This window comes from Anser anser (genome assembly GCF_964211835.1).
Source record: "Anser anser genome assembly, chromosome: 3".
Classification (NCBI taxonomy): Eukaryota; Metazoa; Chordata; class Aves; order Anseriformes; family Anatidae; genus Anser; species Anser anser.
Genome location: NC_139722.1, coordinates 49,235,631 through 49,258,669, shown reverse-complemented (window position 1 = coordinate 49,258,669; position 23,039 = coordinate 49,235,631). Strand labels below are relative to the sequence as shown.

Genomic DNA, 23,039 nt, shown 5'->3' with positions numbered 1-23,039 from the left:
GTAAAACAATGTGCAGTCGCTGCCTTCTGTTAAGGCCTTGGATTTGGAAGACAGTGTTTGTGCGGGATGTCAGAGACTTGGCATCTTTGTGATGTGGTGGGACGGGAGGGGAGTGTGTGTGCCAGAAAGGAAGGCTTGGGTATGGGTGAGCATCAAAAATGTACAACCAAGTCAAGCATGGCCGAGTTGTTGGCCGCAGATGGTATGTAAGCTGTGGAAACTGTGAATCCAGCCCGTGGTCGGCCTCTTTCTGTGTCTGGGTGCCCTGTGCTCCTCACCCTGCCTGTGATGGGTAAATGGGATAGACTGACACGAGACCTTTTATTTTCCACTGTCAAGGTGATCAAACACTGGAACAGGTTGCACAGAGGGGCCCCTCTCCTTGAAGATACTCAGAGGCCTACAGCCAAGGCCCTGAGCACCTGCTTTTGTTGGCCCTGCTGTGAGCAGCAGGCTTAGACGACGTGACCTCCAGAGAGCTCTTCCAGCCTCAGGTGTTCAGTGGTTCTGTGATACCCAAGAACTACGCGGTCTGGGTCACCCACCCAGGAAAATTATGCAAGTCTGCCTTACTCATCCTAAAATCACTCCCTCTGAAGGTGTGGCTGTTCAAGAGGAGTACATAAGTTCTGACAAAGAGGACAGGGTTAATTGTTAATACTTAAGAATTTCCTGCTGATCTCTGTATTGTTGTCTGGAATATGAAAAGAAAAGCCTTAGTCACCAAGTAAAAGAAATAAAGACCAAAGATCAAAGACAGTCCTTTTTATCTTTTTTTTTAAATAATTGCTTTGAGCTTGTTGTTCAGAATGCCTCTTTGTATTCAAGATAAAGTAGACTGTATCTCTAGACCAGTGATTTCCAGTCACTGTCTAGTTAAGGTACGTAGGCAAATGGCCAGCTACCGTTTAAGGAAGAAATGCTTGTAAATTATTTTCCTCCAAAAGTAGTAACCTGATTAATATACAAACAAACTGTACTTTTTTTTTAATTAGATATCCATAACCTAACTGTGCCAGGGTCTGATTTTATTTTCATTTGTGTAAAAGCTTTGGACAGTGTTGGGCTAGTCGATTAAAATACTAACTAGTATCACTGGAGGATGTGACTAGTTCTTCCCAAGTAATTGAAAGAGGTGGCCCTGATTACTTTTTGTACCAGTAACTTGTTAATCTCTCAAGAACCTAAGGAGCGTATTAAGATTCAGTTTTGTCTGGATATTCATGGACAGTTATTAAGATACTGTAATAGGCACTTCTGAAAACCCTGAAAGGTTTCTGAAAACTTTGGGAGGAAAAGAGTTATACTGATGAAAAATATCATGTGAATCTCAGGAATTCTGGATGCATCTGAAGGAATTTGGGGGGCAATGAAGGAATCGTGGGATGCTTCCCCAGGTTACTGACAGGAATGAAATGGCACTCTGTCCAAGTCTGAGAGGGGTGCTTTAACAATACCACGATACATGGATTATTGTTGGTGAGATTAATTCAAAAGCTCATGGATGCATTACGCCTTTGCTTTTCAAGGCTCTCTAATACCTATTTTTGGAGAAATGCACTATTGTTAAGGATTTTACCCATCAAATGAGAAGTCACTTTGACCAGAGGAAACTCATTTTTCCCCCCACTTGTCTCCCTGTAATCCCATCTCAAAGGGCAGTGTATGAAGGGCTCTTAGGCTTTAATGGGGAGCCATGATCTGGAGTGAGAAGAAACAGAACTTTTGTCTGCTTTTCAGACTTTGAACCTTTTTCCCTGACAGAGCAAGGATTCCAGAGCTAAGATCTAAACGCGGTACAATTCCTGTTGTATGCTGCTCAGGGTAAAGCTTTGCAATGAATTTATTTATTGGGTAAAAATAAAGGGTATTCCTGCATGCTCGGGGTCTGCAGGGGATTGCAGGGGCAGCATGCCAGTTCTGTGGCATGGCAAATCCACTTGTGTGAAAGAGGGACCCTTGGGAGAGGAAGGCAAAGCAAAAAAGGACCTGATTTATCCACAGCTTGCTCATTAGGAATACATTGCTGCTTTTGTTAGGCACAGTAATTATCTGGTATTCAGGCTCTAGCTAGGCTTTCTTTTTTGTTTTTCTTGTGCAACCAATTTCTTCCTAACAAGATAAGTGTTTTCTTTGGTGCAATCTTACAGGTTATCTCTAAATAAATAGGAAGTCTTTTTTTTTCCTGTGTACAGCAGAAATGTCATGTATCTTTCCTACTCAGGGTGTTGTTTCACCAGTAGCTTTCTGCCTAAACTGGGATGGATGCTGTCTTTATTCTCTCTTCCTCCTCCCAAGTTTTTGAATTCCACAAGTTAATGTGTTAATGATGAATTATGACAGAGGGGAGTGCCTGGGGGTAGTTCCAAATAATTTGAATAGTCTGGACTTTAGCATCAAATTGAGCAAGTTTTGGTTCTCTTTATGTTCCAGACAGATACCTATAAACAATCACTCGTCTTTTTAATGCCCTGTTACCTTGTGGGGTTGTTAATCAAATGAGACCATTGCAATGCCAAGATTGGAAAGAAATTAATGATGTATTTTTGCTCTGATAGGGTTTAATTGTAGTTAAATTTGATCCAAAGTTTTTCATGTGTGTGTAAAATGCAATGACTGCTTGGCACATATCTTAATTCTTTATTAATTTGAAGGGGTCCCCCTGCACGGTGTTGCTTTTCCAGAACATCATTGCCGTGACTCTTGTGTCTGACTTGGGTGTCATGTTTACACATCCGAAGGGCTTAACTTTTGCTCCTACCGCTCGCCTCATTTTTCTTTTCCTTGATGCTGTTTTCAGACTGTTCACAAAATAACACTCCTGCAGCTGTTACTGGAAGGCTGTTCCAAAACCTCAGTTCTCAGGCTGCTACAAAACACCTTTAGTTTCTAGCCTCATTTTCTCTGTGGTCAGTTTTTATTTGACCTAGTGCCAGCTCTAACTTACCTCTTATAACTTCTTCCTTTTTTTTTTTTCCTTCTATTTGTCTTGTCTTCCCTGTGGGCTTTTTGGAAGTTTTTTGGCACGGTAAGGTGAAGGGTGTTGGCTGTTCTTGCAGGGAGGATGTAGACAGGGAAGAAAGGAGAGGATCATCTGGCACTTGTCAGGGCTGGACAGCAGGCAGATGTGGGAACCGGGGCATTGTGTCACAGCGTGGCACAGATCTTTAAAACCAGGGCAGAGCATCTTGTTAAAAGCCTCCTAGGAGAAACACGAGGAGTCATATCCTGTTAGGCTTTGCTTCACAGGATTAAGTAAAGCAAGCTCTCTTAGTCACCTCTAGGTCCCCTCCAAGTTCTCTTAGTCACTTTCTGTTTCTCCCAGTGCACTGGTAATCCATTTTCACGTTAGTTCTAGGAATTTCTCCAAGCAATGTAGTCCGTCAGGGCAGCTACCGAGCAGCAGCCCCCCCCCGGCAGTGTTGCAGAAATGCCTGTGGGGCCATGCCGTGGGTTGGGTCGGGTAGCTGATCTCATCTGATCTGCTTCAGTTGAACAGTTGGCTTCATCTGGCTTCAGCACAGCACAAAGTTACAGGTAGTGTTTGAAGTGAAAGGCTTGTACCAGCACGTGTCTTGTTTTAGAAGGGTAATACCTGATTTGTTCAAGTATCATAGATGGCTTTAATAAAAACATAGCGCTGTGGCTTGTAGTTGTCCAGCGGCTATTTGAAATCCCCAGATTGTTTTCCTGCCTATTTCTGTAGCAGAGTTCTGTAGTCCCCCAGTACTTAATTGTCCGGCTAGTCTTTAATGCAGTCAGCTTTTATGATACACCAGATCTATGTGCTGGTAATGTCCCTTAGCTTTGCATTTAAAAAAAATTAATTTTAAGTAACAATACGCTCGTGTCTAGTTGTGTCAAATTTAGTTCTGAACCAGTAGAGCTCTCCCACAATTTTTTTCTTAAAAATAAAAAAAATAAAAAATTCCGAAGACAAACTACCAAATTAGTTTGCATTCTTCCATTAGGGAGTCAGTGTTGCATTTTAACCTTGTTTTCATTGCCTTCTGAATCTTCACAGTGCCTTACACAACAGCGAGGTGAAACTAGGTTGGCAGTTGCTAAACCAAATACTAACCATATCTTTTTTGTTCAGAAGTTTCATGTTTAATACATATTTTAAGTATGTGACCAATCCCTGCAGATGGGGAGAACTTCAAAGTATCTGTGCAGTTTACCTATTATACAAAAATGGGAGACAAGCTTGGAAGGTTATTTTGAAGCCCTGTAAGACTCGGATCAGAGACAGGGGATTGAATTATCCTCTCTCGTCTCTGTCTTCAGGGATGATAGGACAACTAAATTAATCTTCAGGAAGAATCACGTAAAGCTGTTTAGCGTTATATTGAGTTTCTGGGAAGATACGCTCTATAGAATTAAGGAGTTCAGAAGAAGTTGATAACATTTGTGTGGTTCAGCATTACTGTGCGCTGCTTTGACTTTTTTTGTCTGCTTTACTAGTTCGTGGCTGATCAGGTATTGTCCATGTTCGCATTCTTTCTGCCAAATCAGCCAGAGTTTAAAACGTTATCCTGTGCTCACATCTGATGCAGATTTAGTTTGAATTTGTGGTTGATCTGATGCACTGTGTTGGTATTTGCAATCGTGTTTCTCTGGTCTCAGATAGTTTGGTGGCTGCACGTTGAAGTTTCTAGATATTTCATTTGAATTGTGTGCTTACAGATGCTTGTAGATTACTGTGCTGTCGCTGTTACTGTGATAGATTACTGTGCACACACAAACTCGGAATAAGTAAACAGAGGTGGTCATTGTCTTCCACTGTAACCTTTTAGAAATTTGCCAAAAGAAAACGTTTCCATGTATCATAAGCACAATTTTAGTTAAGACGAGGCCATCACTTTGTTAAAAGTACAAAGTTCAGATTTAAGGCTAACTTAGGATGTGGTCAATATGTGCTTTGGATCACAGTTGTCGGTATAATTCAATGACTCATTTTAAAATAGCAAATTTAATGGCTTTATGTTCACCAGCAATATCTAAAAGTGTTGAGTCAGGAGGAAGATTTTCTTCTTAGTTCTTTTTCCTTCAGTCTGAGAAGTGGTTTTATTCTCATGCCGGTCAGGTACGGTGTCCACTGCACTTGAGGAGCATTACGGGTCAGACTGCATAGCCTCTAGATAGGTGAGTTGCTTAAAGGAAAACAAGATCAAAGTCACTTTTATAGCAGATAATTTCAGTGCTTACAGAAATTCTTTACAAGCTGTTTGCTTTCTACCAATTTTTTCTTGGTGTGAAAGACTACTTTAACCGAGGCTAGCCTGGTCTTGCTGAACACTGAAATACAACTAAACTTCTATCAATGGGAATTGCTTCCGTGCCTTGTCATGGTGATGACGATGTATATGTCAATATAATAAAAAAATTTTTCCAGCTCCATCTTCTCCTGAAAGGAAATGTAAGGAAATCTTTTTGGCTGGTTTGTTTATAATGGATCCAGTCTTACTGAGCTACATGGTTTACACATAAGTACTAACTTTTCCCTCCTTGCCCTGCTCAGTAGGAAAAACCTAAATGAAGGCAACTTATAAAAGGCAAGCATTGCAAAGAGGAGGAAAATGCATCGTAATTTGAATTGAGAAAATAGCAGTTGATCTAGCCTTACTCTTTAGCTGCATAAAAAGTTTTGCACTATTTTTTGTGTTCACAGTAGTTGATGTAGTGAAATGGGAGACTTGCTGGAGTTGACTATAAAATGGCAGAAGAAAAATCTGCAGATGGCTTCAGGCGAGCAAAGACTGGGTTCACAAGCGTTGATATCTTCATGACAATAGGAAAATTATAATAGATTCCTTTTAGGTTGTAAAGAATAATTTGGACTAACTTGTTACAGTTATGGAATGTGCAGACTCACTTAAATGGATGAAAAGCATTCTTTCTTCCAGTACTGCTGGTCTTTTTGTTAGTCCTCTAACTGGCCTCGCAATACCTTCTCCAGGATGATGTGAGCATGTGGGAAGTGCTTACGGCCCCAGGCCTGTTGGTGTTGTAAAGAAGCTTTTGGACAACACATGTAGATACGTGGTTTAACTCTTACGCTGTCCTGTGTGGAGCCAAGAGTTAGTCAATGATCTTTGTGGGTTCCTTCCAACTCAGGATATTCTGTTTGCTATTTTGCTTTTTGTGAGATTGATTAATCAGAATCTCTCTCATTATTTTTTACAGAGCAAATTCGGTTAAAGAATATAAGAAATGTATATGGAAGATGCTTGTGGTATCGCTTGCGACTGTTAAAACCACAGCAAAACATAATTCCCACTGTAAAGTAAGTATATTTCACTTGCATGACTTCCATTAAAACAATTCCTACATCCTACTTTTATAAAGCTATTTTTCTTAATCAAAGCAGCTGGAATTATTTGCATTGTAGTTGTTTTTGTGTCATAGAAGAGACATTTGCAATTTACTATATTTGAATAATACCTAATCATTTTTATCTAGTAGGGCTTGAAATCAAGATGAATGCTTTATCCTTTATAAAATACATGTTAAATGAAACCAGTGAACCTCAGCACTAATAAATATGTAAACAATGCATTTATTTGTTCAAAAAATGCTCTTCCCTCACAGAAATTAGTGGTGCTAGTGATATCTTTTGATTTAGATATTTGATGTGTAAATACATATATTCAAGTATACAATAGTAATAATTTGTATGTTCAAAGCTGAAGACTCTGTATCTTTCAGTTTCTTGTTTCTTACTCCTGCTGTCAATATTTTACCTTGTAATGCATTTTTTGCCTTTAAAAAACAAGAAAACATTTGCCTTTGTCTAGGATAAGATTAAGGTCATTCTTTGGAAATACGAAATGTTACTGTATGCCTGTTGAGGACAGACAGTTAAAGAATGTGAAGGGGCTTTGATAGGGGCTTGCCTGTTTGTTTGTTTGTTTAAAAAAAAAAAAAGTTGGAAGTCAGGTCAGCTGTCTTTATCTGTGCCAAAGGTGGAGTTATAACTGATACTTGATACCTGCTTTAAAGCACTTTAATATTTCTTGCTGTTTGAATATTGTCTTGTGGACTGATATTTGTAGAGTTACACTAGACCTAATGCATTTGTACATGTTAAAAATTTTTTCTTCCAAACAGGAAAATAATCCTCCTTGCTGGATGGGCATTATTTTTGTTTCTTGCATACAAAGTTTCCAAAACAGACCGAGAGTATCAAGAATATAATCCTTATGAGGTTCTACATTTGGATCCTGTAAGTAATAGCATCTTTCAGTAGTGTGTACTACTGTAATTGTATGTTTTGTGTCTAGATGTCAAATTTAAGACTTATTTTTTTAAACAAAAGTTAACTCCAGTGAACACATCTAATGGTTTTGTTCCTTTTTTTTTTGGCATCTGAAAATTGCTGCTGTTTGTTGTGAAGTCCACCATTAGATGTTCTGTGTATATGAATACTAATGTATGACTTTTGCATCTAACAAATTCAACATTCAAATGACTTTCTTAATGCGATGAGGTGGATTTTTTCAATAATTTTGAGGCTTACTTTGGTGTTGCTTTTCCCTTTTTACAGTAAGAAAAATTCTGCTGTGTATGCTCTGTAGAAAATCCTCTCAATAGCCATTTTCAGGGATGCTGCTGCATAAGCTGTATAAACAAAATGCTGATTAATTTGACTTTGTTATATAGTGATAATTCTCTTGTAAATGGAAGAGTTTGCTGAAGGGTATTGGTGATGTGCATTTTGGAGTAGTGAAGGCTGCCTTGAGTCTCAGTTGCATCTGTGAACGGAGCATTGAAAACCATAAATTCTACACAGTAATACAAGTCAATTAGTTTATTAAACTGAAAAAATGTAGTGTTGCTATAGAAAGCAGATGTGCAGTGCTTTCTTTATATTGAAGGTCTGATTAAAAATGAATATAAGAAGTTATATGTCTGGAGGAGACAAATAGACCTGCTGGGCATGTATTAAACTCTTTGTCTTAACTGCAATACCTCAAGCAAATTTTCTACTGATGGTAATTATTTCCTACTCTGAGTATTCATAGAGTCATCTTTTCAGTTCTGAAGCCTGACACGTTACACTCTCCAGTCTAAGGAAATGCACTCCGAATACAGCTCAGCACAAGAATAAGGAAGAACTCTGAACGTACCCCCGTTTTGATTAAACTTGACTTGTGTTGTTAGTGTGGGAGAGCTTAATATGAATACGAACATTTACAAATACAGCTCTTGCAAGTAATGACATGGCTTGTCAGCATAAGGATAGGCATCGCTGGTACTGCTTTCTGTGCTAAGAAAGCCATTGTAGCAGATGTGTAGATCTCATCCTATTTCTTGCTAGACAGGTAGAACAAGACTTGTCTGTCAAGTGCGGAGGCAAGTTATTTAAATTCAGCCTCTGCTCAGTTCCTCTGTGAATTGACTGATTGCTGACTTACCTTTTCTACTGACACACGGGAACAAGATAAATTTTTTGCTATTGAATAGTATTTGTTGGAACTGTACAGTTTAAATGTTCATATATCTGGGTTAACTTTGGTTAAACAAATCAGGCTAGGGAGTAGGTCATCAGTGTATTTTCTTTTGTTGTCTTTAGAAAATTTCTATGACCCAGAGGGAAAAAAGTGTGTAGGTACTGAATTCTAACTTGATGTTTATTAATAAAGGTTTGTGAGCGCACTCAAGACACATGAAATTTATCTAGGTTGTAGTGAAGAATCCAATATGGGAACGCTCAGAGAACTGGTGCATAGAAGGAGCGTAAGGACAAGTTGAATTAAAACTAGAGATGTTCCATGGTGGATGAAGAGATGTGTGTGAAGATAAATAGTTGAAGTAGGGGTAGTAGAATCTAAGATTCCAGAGAATAATAGTGTTTGATGCTTGCGCTATCAGAGATGTCTGTTGTATTCCCCTAAAAAACTTCTGTACTGGACTTAGGTGAAAGCTAACAGCTGCCTTCCAGTACCATTGAAGTGTAACCTTTAGAGTCACTGCCAGCCCTGTTCATGAATGATACACCTGTTGAAGTGTTGTTAAGTAATGGAAATGTTTTTTCTTTTTCCTGTCCTTTCCTTTAATGGCAACAAAACTTTCATTTATTCAGAAAAATAATGAAAGGGTTGCAGATACAAGCATTTGAAAGTTTTGATGCACAATAATTCAATTTCTTTGCATTCACAGCAAGGCCAAGGTTATTTTTTAATCTTGTATTAGCATACAATGAGGCTTTTCCTCTAAAAGTGAACCACAACATGAACAAAGTCCAGTTAATGTACAAGGACCTTATCTTATATACAATATAAACACAATAGCTCTTTTTGGAGCACATCATTTACAATTCACAGATACATAGGGCACTGGGATGGTATTACTGGTTTATTGAACAGGCAGAAAAGTGAAGCACAGTATTAATTATAATTTTAAATTCTTCAGAGAAGACAGTCAGGGCCTTAAACTTTATCATAAGCAGTTAATGTAGGAAAGCTCTGTGTTCCAGGCAGGGTGCTGACTGACATGAACTATCCTAGGCTGTTAAGCATTTATGTAGGTCAGGCCTAGTCTCTATAGCCTAGCACTTGAAAACGAGGAGTAAGCAATTAATGATACATGGAAAGTTTATCATCAGTTTATCTGGCATCACGTGCTAACCTCTGGTAGAGGAGGAAAAAACACTGGGATTTCTTCTTATTTTTTATGTGCAGGATTCATGTGAGCCATGGAAACCCACCTCTTCCTTTCCAATGAACAGATTTTTTTTGCACTTTCCAGCTTCTGCTACTCATCTGTCATTCTTTGTCTAGTCTTGAGGTGGTTGTTATTACCAGCTCTAATTTATTGAGGATTAAATTCATCCCGGGTGTTAAATAAGGCAGGCATGCTGTTAAAATATAGTGTTGGAAAATGATAGATACTTTGCATAAAGAAAGATAAAGTAACATAGTAAATGAAGCCTTAGGGTAGGTTGATTTCTGGCTTAAATGTATTAAAACTGTATCATTATTTTGAAGTAACTTCTTATGTGTTTTTTATATACTTAATGTCAGCCTGTTAGACCACCAACTGTTGAAAAGCCCTATGGGTAATGGGTCTGTGAAACTTAGCAGATAACTTAGTAGAAAAAACTTTTCTGGATTTCCTTTACTAATGTAAGTGCAGATAAAGTTTTAATGAAGTTCACGGTCCAGCCTGAAAGTTGGTGCACATGGGTGTGGGCTGGTGGCATTTAATGACGTGCTGTAGTAAAATAAGGGTTGATCTTTTCCTCAAGTAATGTGTTCTGTTTATTCAAGAAGTTTGAAATTATTTATGAATAGAATGATTCTGGGCAAAGGCATTCTGAAGTGGCAAGGCAATCCACTGTTCCTAGTGACTGGCAGATTTGTTTCTGCCTAAAAGCTGCAAGTGAACCTTCATGCTTTATCTATGAACTGTTTGCCTAAACAGTGGACTATTGCAAATGAGAATTCTTTGTGTTCTTCAGTGTGTTCAGGAAAAGATGAGATTCCTCAAACTGGTGAGGAAACCTTACTTTTTTTTCTATGAATGGACAAACAAGAAATCCAGAAGAAAATAATAGCCAATTATCTGAATGTCTTTTTGTTAGGCGGTAGCTTCTAACTTGGTTTAAAAGTAAAAGGTTACTTTTGGCTGCTATAAAAATGCTATAATCATGTTTCCATGAGATGCATATGTAGTTTCATCGTCATATGAAGAACATAATTCATATTAGAACATAAATCTTTAAACATGAATGGCTCAAAAATATTGCATAATGCGCTTTAGTATACAGATTATAGAAGAATGGGTTTGATTTAAGGTATTAATAACACAAAACTTTCTCTTTTAAGGGAGCAAGTATATCAGAAATTAAGAAACAGTACCGCGCACTATCATTAAAATACCATCCAGATAAAGGAGGAGATGAAGTTATGTTCATGAGGATTGCTAAGGCTTATGCAGCGTAAGTTCCTTTTTTGCCTTTGAATAAAATTGGTATCTTGGGGGGTTAAACCTGTAAGGTAATAACTGGACTGATCTAAGCAGCCAGGGAAAGCGTTTCGATATGTAATGAAAAAAAAAAAAACAACAACAAAATAAATCAATGTGTGACTCAGTTCAGTGCATGCCTGTTGTGTGTACAAGTTAGGAGGGATAATTTAATTGTTAGCAGCTGTCAGAATACTGTAAGGTGTTAGTTCTTTGTATTTAACTTTCATGTCAGCTGGGAAAAGTGCTTCCAGCGTGACACATACTAAGTCTTAAAGATGAAAAAGAACAAGATGTGTTGCAGTGTTTAAGCAACAAACCCTGTTATGCTTCAGAATGGCCATCACGTAGAGAATAAAGGTACTGTTCATTTCACCTGGTGGTAAAGCCAGAGTAACAAACAATATTCTAATCCTGTTCCCATCTGGCAGCAGAGGTGTTTTTCTGGTTCTGATTCAGTTTTCTGTTGGCTTGCAGACTTGATTTTTTGACTCAGTGACTGTTTCGTGTTATCTGTGTAGTTCTTAAAAGAAGATTCAAGGATTCAGCTTTTCCTCCACTGTATTTTTTTCAGTCATGCCTGTGTTTGTAGCTTGTTTTTTTGGATCTGAGTGAAGGTGTGTAATATTAGATTTTGGCATAAAAGAAATCCCCTTTTCTGAATTTCTCCAAAATAAAAATGTGGATTTTTTTATAATACTATTTGTACACTGAATCTTGTACAACTTTATATTCTTCTCTACTCCAAATAATCATCCAAGGATCTAGCAAATTGTAGAATTCTGCTTTAAAGTGAGTTGCCTATGTGGTTGAGCTTACTGATTGAGTGTATTGTATGAGATGAGAAGTTCGATACTGAGATGATTTGAGTTTGATAATGAGATGAGAAGGAAAGCCAACACTGTGCTCACTTTGAGCAGTTTTGAAATTATTCTTTCTGCTTACAAATAACTGCATTATTGAGATGCTTCTGTAGAGTATTGCTTTATAAACTCATGAAAAATCTCACCACTGTTTTGCAAACTAGCAATCAAATGTTAGGTGAGTACAGTCTCATACTTAATATACTTGTGCAACAGCTACGACAGAGGCAAATCTTAGGGAATGACAGTGGAGTTCCTTAGCTGTGCTGTCTGGAAAGAATATAAAGCTACATATTCAGTAAGTCTGTTTGTTAACAAGTGTGAGACTTAGTCAGAAGTCTCCAAATCATTTCTGATTCTCCAGATTTCTTCTGTGGCAAAGTCTTCCGTATGTGTGGTGAATGAATGTGTGGTGTTGAGTGTGTGGCGTTGTGTGGTGTTGTGTGTCCTAAAGCAGAAAGTTCCTACTTCCTTGTTGTAGTAGGGATTCTTCTTGAGATTGCCTGTTGCCAACAAAATGTCATTATGGAACAGGTATAGAAACTGTAAGATTTAGGAGGTAGTATCTCATTTTTTTCTCTCTTCTTAGATATGGAACTAAGCAGTTCCAAATGAAAAAAATCAAACAAAAATCCCCACAACTGTACTATCAAATGTTAAGTATAGAATAACAGAATATAAGCTTCTAGAGATAAATTCTGACTTATCAATTCATCTTGTGTATTTACCTTCTTCCACCCAAAAGATAGCATCTTCAACCTTCGTTGTCTTTCAAAGTTTGCTGTACTGTAACCTGGTGTTGAAAGGTGCTTTTTGTTGATGGATTGAGCAGTCAGTCTCACAAACGGGAAATGTGATTCTGATTTCTTGTAAGAGTGCATCCTTTTGTTTCTAATTTCTTTTGCTGTCAGATTGATAAAAAGGATTTTCCTGTGTATCATGAAGGAATGCAACAGAATTGTTTTTATCAGATTTTATGTAAACAATAGAATTTTTTTAGTCTCTGAACAATAGTATAAATGCCACATTTTAAAGTTTCTTTGTTAATTATTTTGACAAAATTCCTTTATTTCTGTATTAACTTAATATTTCTTCTTGAAATTAGCTTAACTGATGAAGAATCACGGAAAAATTGGGAAGAATTTGGTAATCCAGATGGACCACAAGGTAATAATTATGAATGACTAAAGTCCTGTATTTTCTGTGCATTAAGATATGAAATGTCTGGTCATTTGAGAAGCTCTCAGATCTTATTTTATGTAAAATACTTTTTCTTTGATTTGAAGATATCTAATAATTCTTTGCATGTAAAACTGGCTGTGGTGTGTGGATGAGAGAAATGGAAAGTCAGGAAGGAGTTTGCTTTTAAATTTCTTATTTTTTTATCAAAGGGAAAAAAAGCTTTGTTACTAATGAACCAGCTTCAGTAAGTACCTAGAGAGAATTACCAGTGTTAAAAGGAGTTTTAAGTGGAAAATAGTCCATTAGTCTTCAGAAACTTGTCAGTTTAAAACATTTTTTGGTATTTATAATCAGGTAATATATGTAAAAATAAACTGCTAGGCATAATGATACACATCCTCACATACATTGCTTCAAAGTGTGTGTTTAAGTAAATACTGTATACGCATCTGCGTTCCATTTGCTGGAAGCTGTACTGTTTGGAGGTAGCTCTATGCCACTGTCATCTTGAGGAGTCCTGGTGATTATCCCTATGCTGGTCGATTGATCCTGGGTGGGTAGCTATATGGGAATGATGTCTGGTGATATACGTGATGATGGTATACTTAAAATTTTAGCTTAAGTGATACAAACTAAAACAATTTAAGATTGAAAGTTACATTTTTCCTTCCTGTTTGCAATCCCATCAGTCACTTGTATAACATCTTTGTAACAGTTGTTTGTGTACTAGTTGTGAGGGAAATTATTACATCTCTCTAGCTGCCTCTAATACTTGTTATAAGCAAAAAGGAAACCTGCAGCCTGATAAGACGGACCTGTAACCTCCATAGATCTCTGGTTGTTGGTGCTATGTAGTTTGAGGGACTAAGGTATGCTATGTATCTGCATGGAATGAGTTAAGGGTAGCTTGGAAGTCGGAAATAGACTTTAACTTGAATTGACCTGCAGCTGTGACTTCAAAACAAGATTTGGCCAAAAGCAGATGAGAGTTTGAAAATGAGAAGATTCTTGCATGGTTTTCTTAGAGAGCTTTCACAAACGTGAGGGGCTCTGGATTCCTGAAGGGCAAAGTGAAGTGGTTTTGTAGGGCAGTAGTTCATATTGTTGACTTGCAAGCCTTCTGCTCTTCTGAAACCTTTACGGTTTGTGGTGGAATGAGAGTTCTCTGCTTTTTTAGATCTTGCTTTGTTGCTTGATCTGAATGGTTGGAAGAAGCCTGAATGAAATTCTCCTTCTCCCGTTCTCTGCTCTGTAACCTTGTTCCTGCAGTGTGAGGAGAATTCTCATTTAGTGAAATTAATCTTTTCATTTAGACACCTGTAATGTAAAGATCAGTATCCAGGTCATGTGCTGTAGTTTTTAGTTCTGTGTAGCCCAAGAATGGTGACAGGCCCTCTTACAGGAACATTCTGGGATGGGATGAAGCACATCTTACATGCTTAAAATTAGACGAGGTACATCCCACCCTCAGTGCCCAGCACAGGGAAACAACAGCAAGCAATATTCATTCCTTATCCAACTGAATCAGCATGGAGGTTAGAGGCAGGCAAACAAGATTTCCTCATCTTGCTTCTTTACTAAGTAAAATACTAAATGTGCAAAAAAGAGTATTTAAAAGCACATGAATGGATCTGGGGAATAAAAATACATGCTTTTAGGAATGTCAGGCAGTTTTGGTAAACTATTTTCTCTTAGTATTTGCTAGTTTTTCATCCTGATGAGCATGGGCAAAGAGATTCTTCAATGAGGAGAGAGCTTTGTATTGATCTATTTCTGCCCTTGGAATAGTTTGGAACTACAGTCCTAAAGATCAAAAGCATTATGAGAAACTGGAGTTGATATCACCAATAAAAGACACATTACATTTTTAATATTTTCTTCTGAAAATCTGTAATGATTACAGGTAGAGAAATGTCTCCGGACTCTCTTCTCCAACCAGAGCATTTCCTGTAACATAATGCAGTAAATTCACTTTGATGTTCTGTTGGACTATTAAGCTTGAGGTCAGGTGTCTAACTTGAATTTTGACAGATAGTAGTTTCTAATGTAAGAACTACATAGAGGTTATGTTAGACTTGTGCATAACAACTGGTTGTCTGAATTGCTAACTGTCAGAACCTGTTGGAAACAGTAATTTCTAAGTACATAGGGAATCCTAGTCTGTCCTAGTTTAAGGTAATGCTCCTCATTGGTCCTTACCAGTACAGAGGAAAAGATTTTTTTTTTTTTTGTTATATAGTAGATGGTGGACTTTGGAGCAGGCCTGTAAATCTTTAGTTTTTTTTTTCAGAACCTCTAGTGTTGCATGTCTGAAGGCAATCTATTTAATATTAATTCTGTATTCAGTTCTGTGCACTGTAGATGTTAGGGAATCACGGCTTGTATTTTCTCCAGCCGAACTCCTTTTGAATTTACAAGTGTTGCATTCACTTTCTTACCAATCACACAGGAATGTGAACTGGTGGAGGGTTTTGTTTTTACAATGTACAGCTCACGACACTTTCCTAAAGTTAAAAATAAATAAAACTTTCACCGTAGAATTCATTTACTTAGTTTTCTTGCAATTCATGTGTTTACTGATCTATGTGTATTTAAACTGCTGAAAGCTCTGTAAGGCAAAGCTCATAAATCTTTCCACCTGCGAAGTCTTCTCTCCTTTTTGATTATATAAATAAATCTTGCGTGTCTATTTCACTGCAGTCTGTTAAGCTAAAACCTTAGGTATTTCAGATGTTGCATTTAAGTCTTGTCATTTCATTGCATACTTGAGTGTGTTTCTAGTTTGTTTTTTGATTAACTAAATTTGTTAGAATTTTACTGATTGGAGTGCTATACATGAGGTGTGGTTTTTTTTTGTTAGACTTAATGTGACTTAAAAAAAAAAAAACGCTTAATATTTTACAGCATATTTCTTTTCTCTCATCCTACAGCTACAAGCTTTGGCATAGCTTTGCCGGCTTGGATTGTGGATCAGAAAAATTCGATTTTGGTGAGTCATCTCACTTAGGTTGAGATTTTAAGATGAACATTTAAGTCTTCACCTTAAAACATGTGCCTGTGCTTAATACTTCATGTTTAAGTCAAAGCACATGGTTAATAATACTGACACTGTGGTCCAAATGCACCTCTGAAGCAAGTTCCAGGAGTCAAAAGTAATAGAGTATCTTTCTACTTTCGAAAACTGTATTTATGTGCTTGGAAGAATTTCGCTGTAGTGGTAATGAAGTAGTACTGTGCTGCTGCTGTGAAGCATGTGTTTGCTGTAGCAAGAAAGCATATAGAACTGTTTCTGTTTGCTGGATGTCTGTAGTCCCATGTGGCTTGCTTACTAGAGATGCTGTAATCACACAGTGCCTAAGTAAATGCTATTTGCATTACATTTGTTGCTGTAAGGTACTTAGCTTACCTGCTTGCTTCTTGTGCAGTAATCTCCTCCGTCCACTGAATCACAATTAGCTGCCAACTCTTCAATAATTATAGAGACCCACCCAAGACAATGCACGGATGATTTAAAAGATTACTTACACTGAACAAATACACTTTATTTAAACTGTATTCAACTGATTGTATTGCTTGTAAGTTCTTCAGAAATAATAAGTACTGTGCAATAAGCTTGTATTAATTTGTAGTAGATTTCTGATAATACTGCTTGATCATATTTTAGAAAAAATATTAAACAAGAGCAGTATTAAGTAACTGAAGTACCTAATACAGTACGTTTCATATTTTTTTCCAGGTTTTGCTTGTATACGGATTAGCATTTATGGTTATTCTTCCAGTTGTTGTGGTAAGTATTATCTAATTAGTATTCTACCCGCTGTAAACAAAGCTTTCTCAGACTCTAAATGAATTGCTCATTCTTTCCTTTCATGGAGAGGGAGAGCTTTTATTTTTTTAATGTGGATGTTCTCCTTTTTTATGGAAAAAGTGTAGTTGCATTACACTTTCCAAAAAACACAGTGCTGTGTTAGAGAGAGGGCTGTTAGGAAAATACTAGATAGCACAAGAGTTAGAAATTCAATCAGGTAATTTGTCTTACACCTTCTGTCATGTGTCACATGAAAATTAATACTGTGTGATGAACTTGAGAGTATATTCAGTAGTTGTTCAGTAGTGTTACTGTAGTTATTCGGTAGTGTTACTGTAGAGCCAAGACAGATGTCGTTAGCTGTGGGTACTAGAACAATTGCTGCTTGTGGAATAAGTTGTTTTGTTTTGTTTCTCTTGACTGTCTGTTTTCATAATTTTAATTTTTACTGATCGTCTATACACAATGAAATGTCTGCTCTTGAGATTTCTTTGTGTGAGGAATCAATTGCAAGACGAGTGATATTTCAGGGCTCCAGTTTGCCCTCCAGTACTGCTTTTGAACAATGTCCCTTATCCAGTGATTGTGTATAGTTGGGGTATGGCTTGAAGACAGACTCAGAAAATTGATTCTCATAAACCTTCATGCTCTTGGGAAAATGACTTTTATTTGAGAAAGTCTCCTGGGATCTTGACAACTGCTTATGTCTCTGTGTACTGAGAACCAGCCAGGCATTATCACTTGTCTTAGAGAGCCTTTCTGCCTAACTGAAGATCGAGCATAACAAATTCCTGGTGCATTGATTTCAACAACGAGTTCAGTAACAAGTCTAAAATTCAGAGTAAGATGTCTACCTACACTTCCTTCTTTGTGTTTCAGTTGATGCGTGTTGATGTTTTTTTGTACATGTGTACTTCTAGTGATTTATACCAGGTTCATCATAGCTCAAGTGAAAGTAAACATCCTTTCTGTTGTTATGAAGAAATGTCCTGAGTGGAGGGGGGGGGGGGGGGGGGGGGGAATCTGCCTCTTCTTGCCCCTATATCAGATGTAGACTTATGCATTGAAACTTGTCATTGTAAATTTATTTTATAGTCAGTGAAGAGGAATAGTTATTTTTATGGAGCAAGTTATTGTATCATTTAATTCTAAGCTAGGCATATGAGATAATTCATACCTTTGATGGGTCTGTTTCTTTTCTGTTAAACAATAAAGAAGCCTAAGTTAACTACAGTGTAGTCATCCAGTATCTGAGATAGACATCTAAAATTAATTAAGTCTAGTTCCATCCTTTGAATCCAGATGTAGAAAAGGGAAAATACTGATACACAGTTCTTTGTAGACTTCCATTAACCTAAATAATATTCTGTATATGTACATGAGGCAAGAGAAACTATCTGTGTCTGCAAAAGTAGGTAGGGCAGCCTCTTTCATTTAGATTTGGACTGGCTGTAGTTGCACTTTTTCTTTTCCAGTACCTATACTTAGTTTGACAAAAAGTCTGAGAGCTATGGAATTATAATATATACTTTTCCACAGAAGAACTTTTTTTAAAAAAAAAAAAAAGGTCTATTCTTCTGTGCCAGGGTTCATCTATTTATGGAAGAATCAAACCTAATTTAAAACAAACTAATTCTTCTTGTGGGGAGCCAGTCCTAGAACATTTTCCAAATAATTAAGTAAATTGCAGAGTTCTTGCTGTGCTAGCAGAATTTACACGATTGCCTATTAAATTAATAATAGTATCCATCGTTTGTTACTTCATTGCTTGCTGCGTTTCACTCATGATAAACTTTGTAAGAGATGGTGATTTATCTTGAATGTTTTTCCTAAGCTAGTGAGCTTGGTTTACAAGGGCGATTTTAGTGAGCAGACTGCAGTTTAAGAAAGGTGGCATGATAGGTTATAAAATTATAGAGTACAATCACTGTACAGTGAGTTCCATAATTTGAAGTCTCTGTTGTAATGCTAATAAGGGAATTGTTGGAGTGTTTCTGAAGGTTTGGAAAAATTCTTCAGTCAGCATGAAGGAATAAGGCTCAATTCTGAAAATTTCCAGCAAGGACAATGGGTCACCTTTAGATTCCTCTAGTGGAAGGTACGCCTGCCCATGGCAAGGAAATTGGAATTAAATGATCTTTAAAGGTCCCTGCCAACCCAAACTGTTCTATGATTGTAAATTTTCTAAAAAACGTTTTCTAATTAGGAGACTTAAGGTAAATTTGGCGGGGGGGGGGGGACGACAAAAAAACGTGTAGTTAGTTAAAGAAATCTTTTGGTCTTGGCTTGGACTTGGTCAGCCTAAACTGAGTTTCATTTGGATGCTGTGTTACATGGTAAGGAGTTACCGCTTTCTATGTAAGGGGTAACTCCAGTGGATCCACTGTTTAGTGGATTCACTAAAACAACACCATAAATAAACAAAATGGTGTGTGCATGCGTGCAAGCTTGTGCTGGGAGAGGGTAGATTCTTATGGCAAAAAATCATCTCAGTTTTTAGCATCACGTTCTCTCAGACGAATATATTGATGTGTGTTTAAGATTACTGTTGCCAAAGATATTTTTGTTCTTTCTGAAATTCATTTGACTTCAACATAAGTAAAGTCAGTTGGGGTAAGTAGTTTTTTATGAGGTACGGTTTACCTAGTTACAATGAACAAATATGAGGTGATCTTGCATAGGTGTTTTGATACTGATACCATTGTGCTGATGTCATGTTGTTCTTACTAAACATTTCAGGGTTCCTGGTGGTACCGATCGATACGATATAGTGGAGACCAGATTCTCATTCGGACAACTCAAATATATACATATTTTGTCTATAAAACACGGAACATGGACATGAAACGTAAGTGAAAAGTGTCTGGACGTGCTGATTTGTTGATGTTAAAATGCTTTTGCTTTATAAGCTTTTGTTATGTTAAAGTATTGTTTCTGATACTGTAAGAATGCTTTTAAAAAACTTCATTTTGTTGAGGTGAAGAGTATAAGAAGACTTACTGGGGGAGGGAGTTGCATAGATGTTTATCTGTCATGTATACATTTAAAAAAAATAAATGTATGTAGGGAAAACAGAAGCAGACCTGCGTAAAACCTTGAAGATTCTTTGTGGCCATTAGAAATGCAACCTTTATCTGCATGTTTTCTTCTGTTCCTGTAACAAAATAAGTGTCTTGAATTTTCTAAGGGTTGTCATAAGACTTTTATATTACCAAAGAATTTATTCTTTGTGATATTATACCTAAATTTCTGTTTAATAGTTTTGCTCCGTATCAGTTTCTTGTTGTTTTGTTACTTGTTTATAGTTGTTGATATACTTATTTTTCTTGTCTGCTCACACTTAAGCAAACAAAACCAAACTTTTTCTAGAGAAATATGTAGATGCATTACATTGGACCTTATCTTGTTCTACAGTATCCTCAAGTTCAGGAATTAGATCCTTCAGTTTGGAGGTTGGCATGGCCCTGAAGAATTAGCATGATATTAGTTCTAGCTTGGATTTTACTGCATCTCATGCTCAGAGTGACTGAAAAGCAGAATTAACAAACTAAAATGAAAAAGGTGTCATGTAAAATATCACCTCTTACTCCATTAAATTGCAGTGTTGTTCAGTTATAGATTTGCTGAAAGGTTACTGGAAGCATCCATTCTTGATGCATTCTTTTCCTTTTGAACAGAAAGGCTTCTTAGTTAAAGAAGTCTATGAGATACGAGTACAGAAATGCACTAGCATTCTAGTCACAGCAAAAACAGGTTTACGTGTGTGGGATTAGTTCAGGTTAGTTTGTTCTCATACTCTTATGCTTTTACCTTTCTCCTCCTCCAGACAGTTGAGTGTGAAAGGATGAAACGGAGACTAGATGAGATTTCTTAGAAGTTTAGAGAGATCATTGCAGACATGTTCTCTTCTTTCTCCAAGCTTGCTGTCAATAATTGAGTTCAACATGAAATAACCTCACGTTTGAGGCTTTCATTCTCTCTCCTACAGATCAGTAAAAAGTTACCCCTAAGTTTAAGTGGCCTTATTTAAGGATTTACCATTTTCAGGAAGTCCTAGGTTCAGAGGCAGGTCAGTTTTGTTTTTTTTTTTTCCACTGAGGTCTGTTGTACAGTCTGCATGAAACACGAGGCACAACTGAGATAGCTTAGACAAATCACACAGTGATCAGGTAAGGCCTTTGCTTGGTTGTGAATTTCACACTGGTGAGGTACCAGACCCAAAACTTGGGGCTTAAGCCTGGGATAATGTAATCAAACTAGGGAAATGGTGAGACAGATCTGCATGATGTGGCTTGTTTTTTTATACGTATATATACGCACACGTGTGTGCGCATGTAAAAATATCTAGATTTCAAGACAAATGAGTTTTAAAGACTCTTTTTGCCTTAGGATCTGTAATTATGAAGCTTAAAGAATAGGAAAGTCTGAAATAGTCTGAAACTCGTTGTTATGCCATGCTCAGGAAGTAAACAGATAATTGAGAACAGAAATGGAAATTGGTGCTCAGGGAACTTAATTGTTGGTAGGTGGAATTTGCTGAGCACTGCAGGCAGAGTAACTTTGACTTGCTCAGAAAAGAACTTGCTCAAAATACAAGAATGAAGCTTGAGTAACTATAGCTGAAAAAGTTACTTTAACTGGAAGAAATGATGGGGGGGTGAGTTTTCTTGTTTCCTATAGCAGAGAGGTCTGACACATTCATGAGCAGAAAGCTGGCTAAAACATCCCAGCTGTTAGATTTTTAATCTTAATTAGATGACAAAAGATTTCAAGGTAGTATGGATTTTCCTAATCACATTTTCTGCTAGCAAAAGAGCTGTCTATCTTCATGGGATTTGTTTGCAGGGGTACTTATTGAACTGCTCTTCTAATCATTAAAAGAAAAAAAATGGTGAATTTTTAATGTCAACTGAACAGAAAAATGAGTTGAAATTTTCTCTCCCATCTCTCCTACAATACACACATTGAGGGGCAGCCTCAGGCATATGAATTCTGAGGTGAATGGTTTTGTGAGCATGCAGTAGTAGTCAAACTGCTGCGTGGTGACGTCTGCCAGTCCCAAAGAAACCAAGCTATGGTTTTGTGAAGACATTTAGAGTGTTTAATGCCATCCAAAATGGAATCTTGAGCTATTTCAATTATCTTGTGCCAAGCATCATGTTCACAGTAGCTTTGCACTGTAGCAATAGTAACTCATCCCATAGAGAATATGAACACACATGGTTACTGGGGGAAGAGTGGGGGTAAGTTTTGTGGCTGAGATTTCCGAAGAAATCATTCGGTGGCATAGGATATTGATGACTGTTCGTATGTCTCCCATTATCTTTGCAGGGCTTATCATGGTTTTAGCAGGGGCATCTGAATTTGATCCTCAGTACAATAAAGATGCTACAAGCAGACCAGCAGACAACATTCAGATACCACAGGTTAGTTATATTGAGAGGTGTTTCATAAATAACTGACCCCTTCAAGGGAGGAGGGTGATGGTGTTCCTGGTTGACCAGCTGACAGAATTTGATTTCTCAATGCATTAATTTTGTTGAGATTGCAACTGTGTCTTTTCAGAAACAGGAATTAAAACCTAGATTTAGAAGTAAAAGATAGATTTAGAATTAAATATATATATATATATATAGATAGATAGATAGATAAACAACATTAACTGGTTATAATACTTACCTGAAATAGAATCTGTTTAGTATAAAAACTTGGATTGCTTTTTTGGTGGAGGGGTGAACTAAATAGGGAACTAAAGTATTGGTTCCTGTAAATTTTGTGTGTCAGTGTTAGGCAATTACTGTTTGATAAAGCTTCTTAGCTATAAACAGTTGTATCAGTAGCTAAGATCTGGTTAAATATGTTAATATTGAAATAAGATTATCTTGCTTGAGTTAATAATATTTTTAACTATTATAAAGACTCCTTCATGAATTTCAGGTCTCCTCTGGTTGCCTTTTTTCATTTTCATTCTGTCTTTCCAACAGAGATACAGTAATATATACTGCAACAAATAATTATTGCTAGCAGAGTTTTAGGAAGACTTATTTATCAGAAACTGATGTTCTGGTTTAAAGCACCATGTACAACATGCTCTACATGAAAAATATTTTGAGTTAACAAAATGAGGGGGAGTAGTCCCACTGATTTAAACTTTGCATGCATGCAATTGGATTTTCAAGTCATAAGCATGTTTTCATGTCCTAAACATTAAGATAGGC

General features: G+C 37.1%; 1 protein-coding gene across 1 annotated transcript in view; it reads left to right on the top strand.

Moving 5' to 3' along the window:
* Window positions 1–23,039, top strand: part of SEC63 (SEC63 homolog, protein translocation regulator) — a 57,554-nt gene that overhangs the window by 11,507 nt on the left and 23,008 nt on the right. The window contains exons 2-9 of the mRNA XM_083831846.1: window positions 6,187–6,286; window positions 7,111–7,225; window positions 10,830–10,942; window positions 12,937–12,998; window positions 15,944–16,002; window positions 16,750–16,800; window positions 19,561–19,669; window positions 22,153–22,247. Coding sequence (XP_083687972.1) covers window positions 6,187–6,286; window positions 7,111–7,225; window positions 10,830–10,942; window positions 12,937–12,998; window positions 15,944–16,002; window positions 16,750–16,800; window positions 19,561–19,669; window positions 22,153–22,247 — 704 coding nt within the window. The remainder of the gene's footprint in view (window positions 1–6,186; window positions 6,287–7,110; window positions 7,226–10,829; window positions 10,943–12,936; window positions 12,999–15,943; window positions 16,003–16,749; window positions 16,801–19,560; window positions 19,670–22,152; window positions 22,248–23,039) is intronic.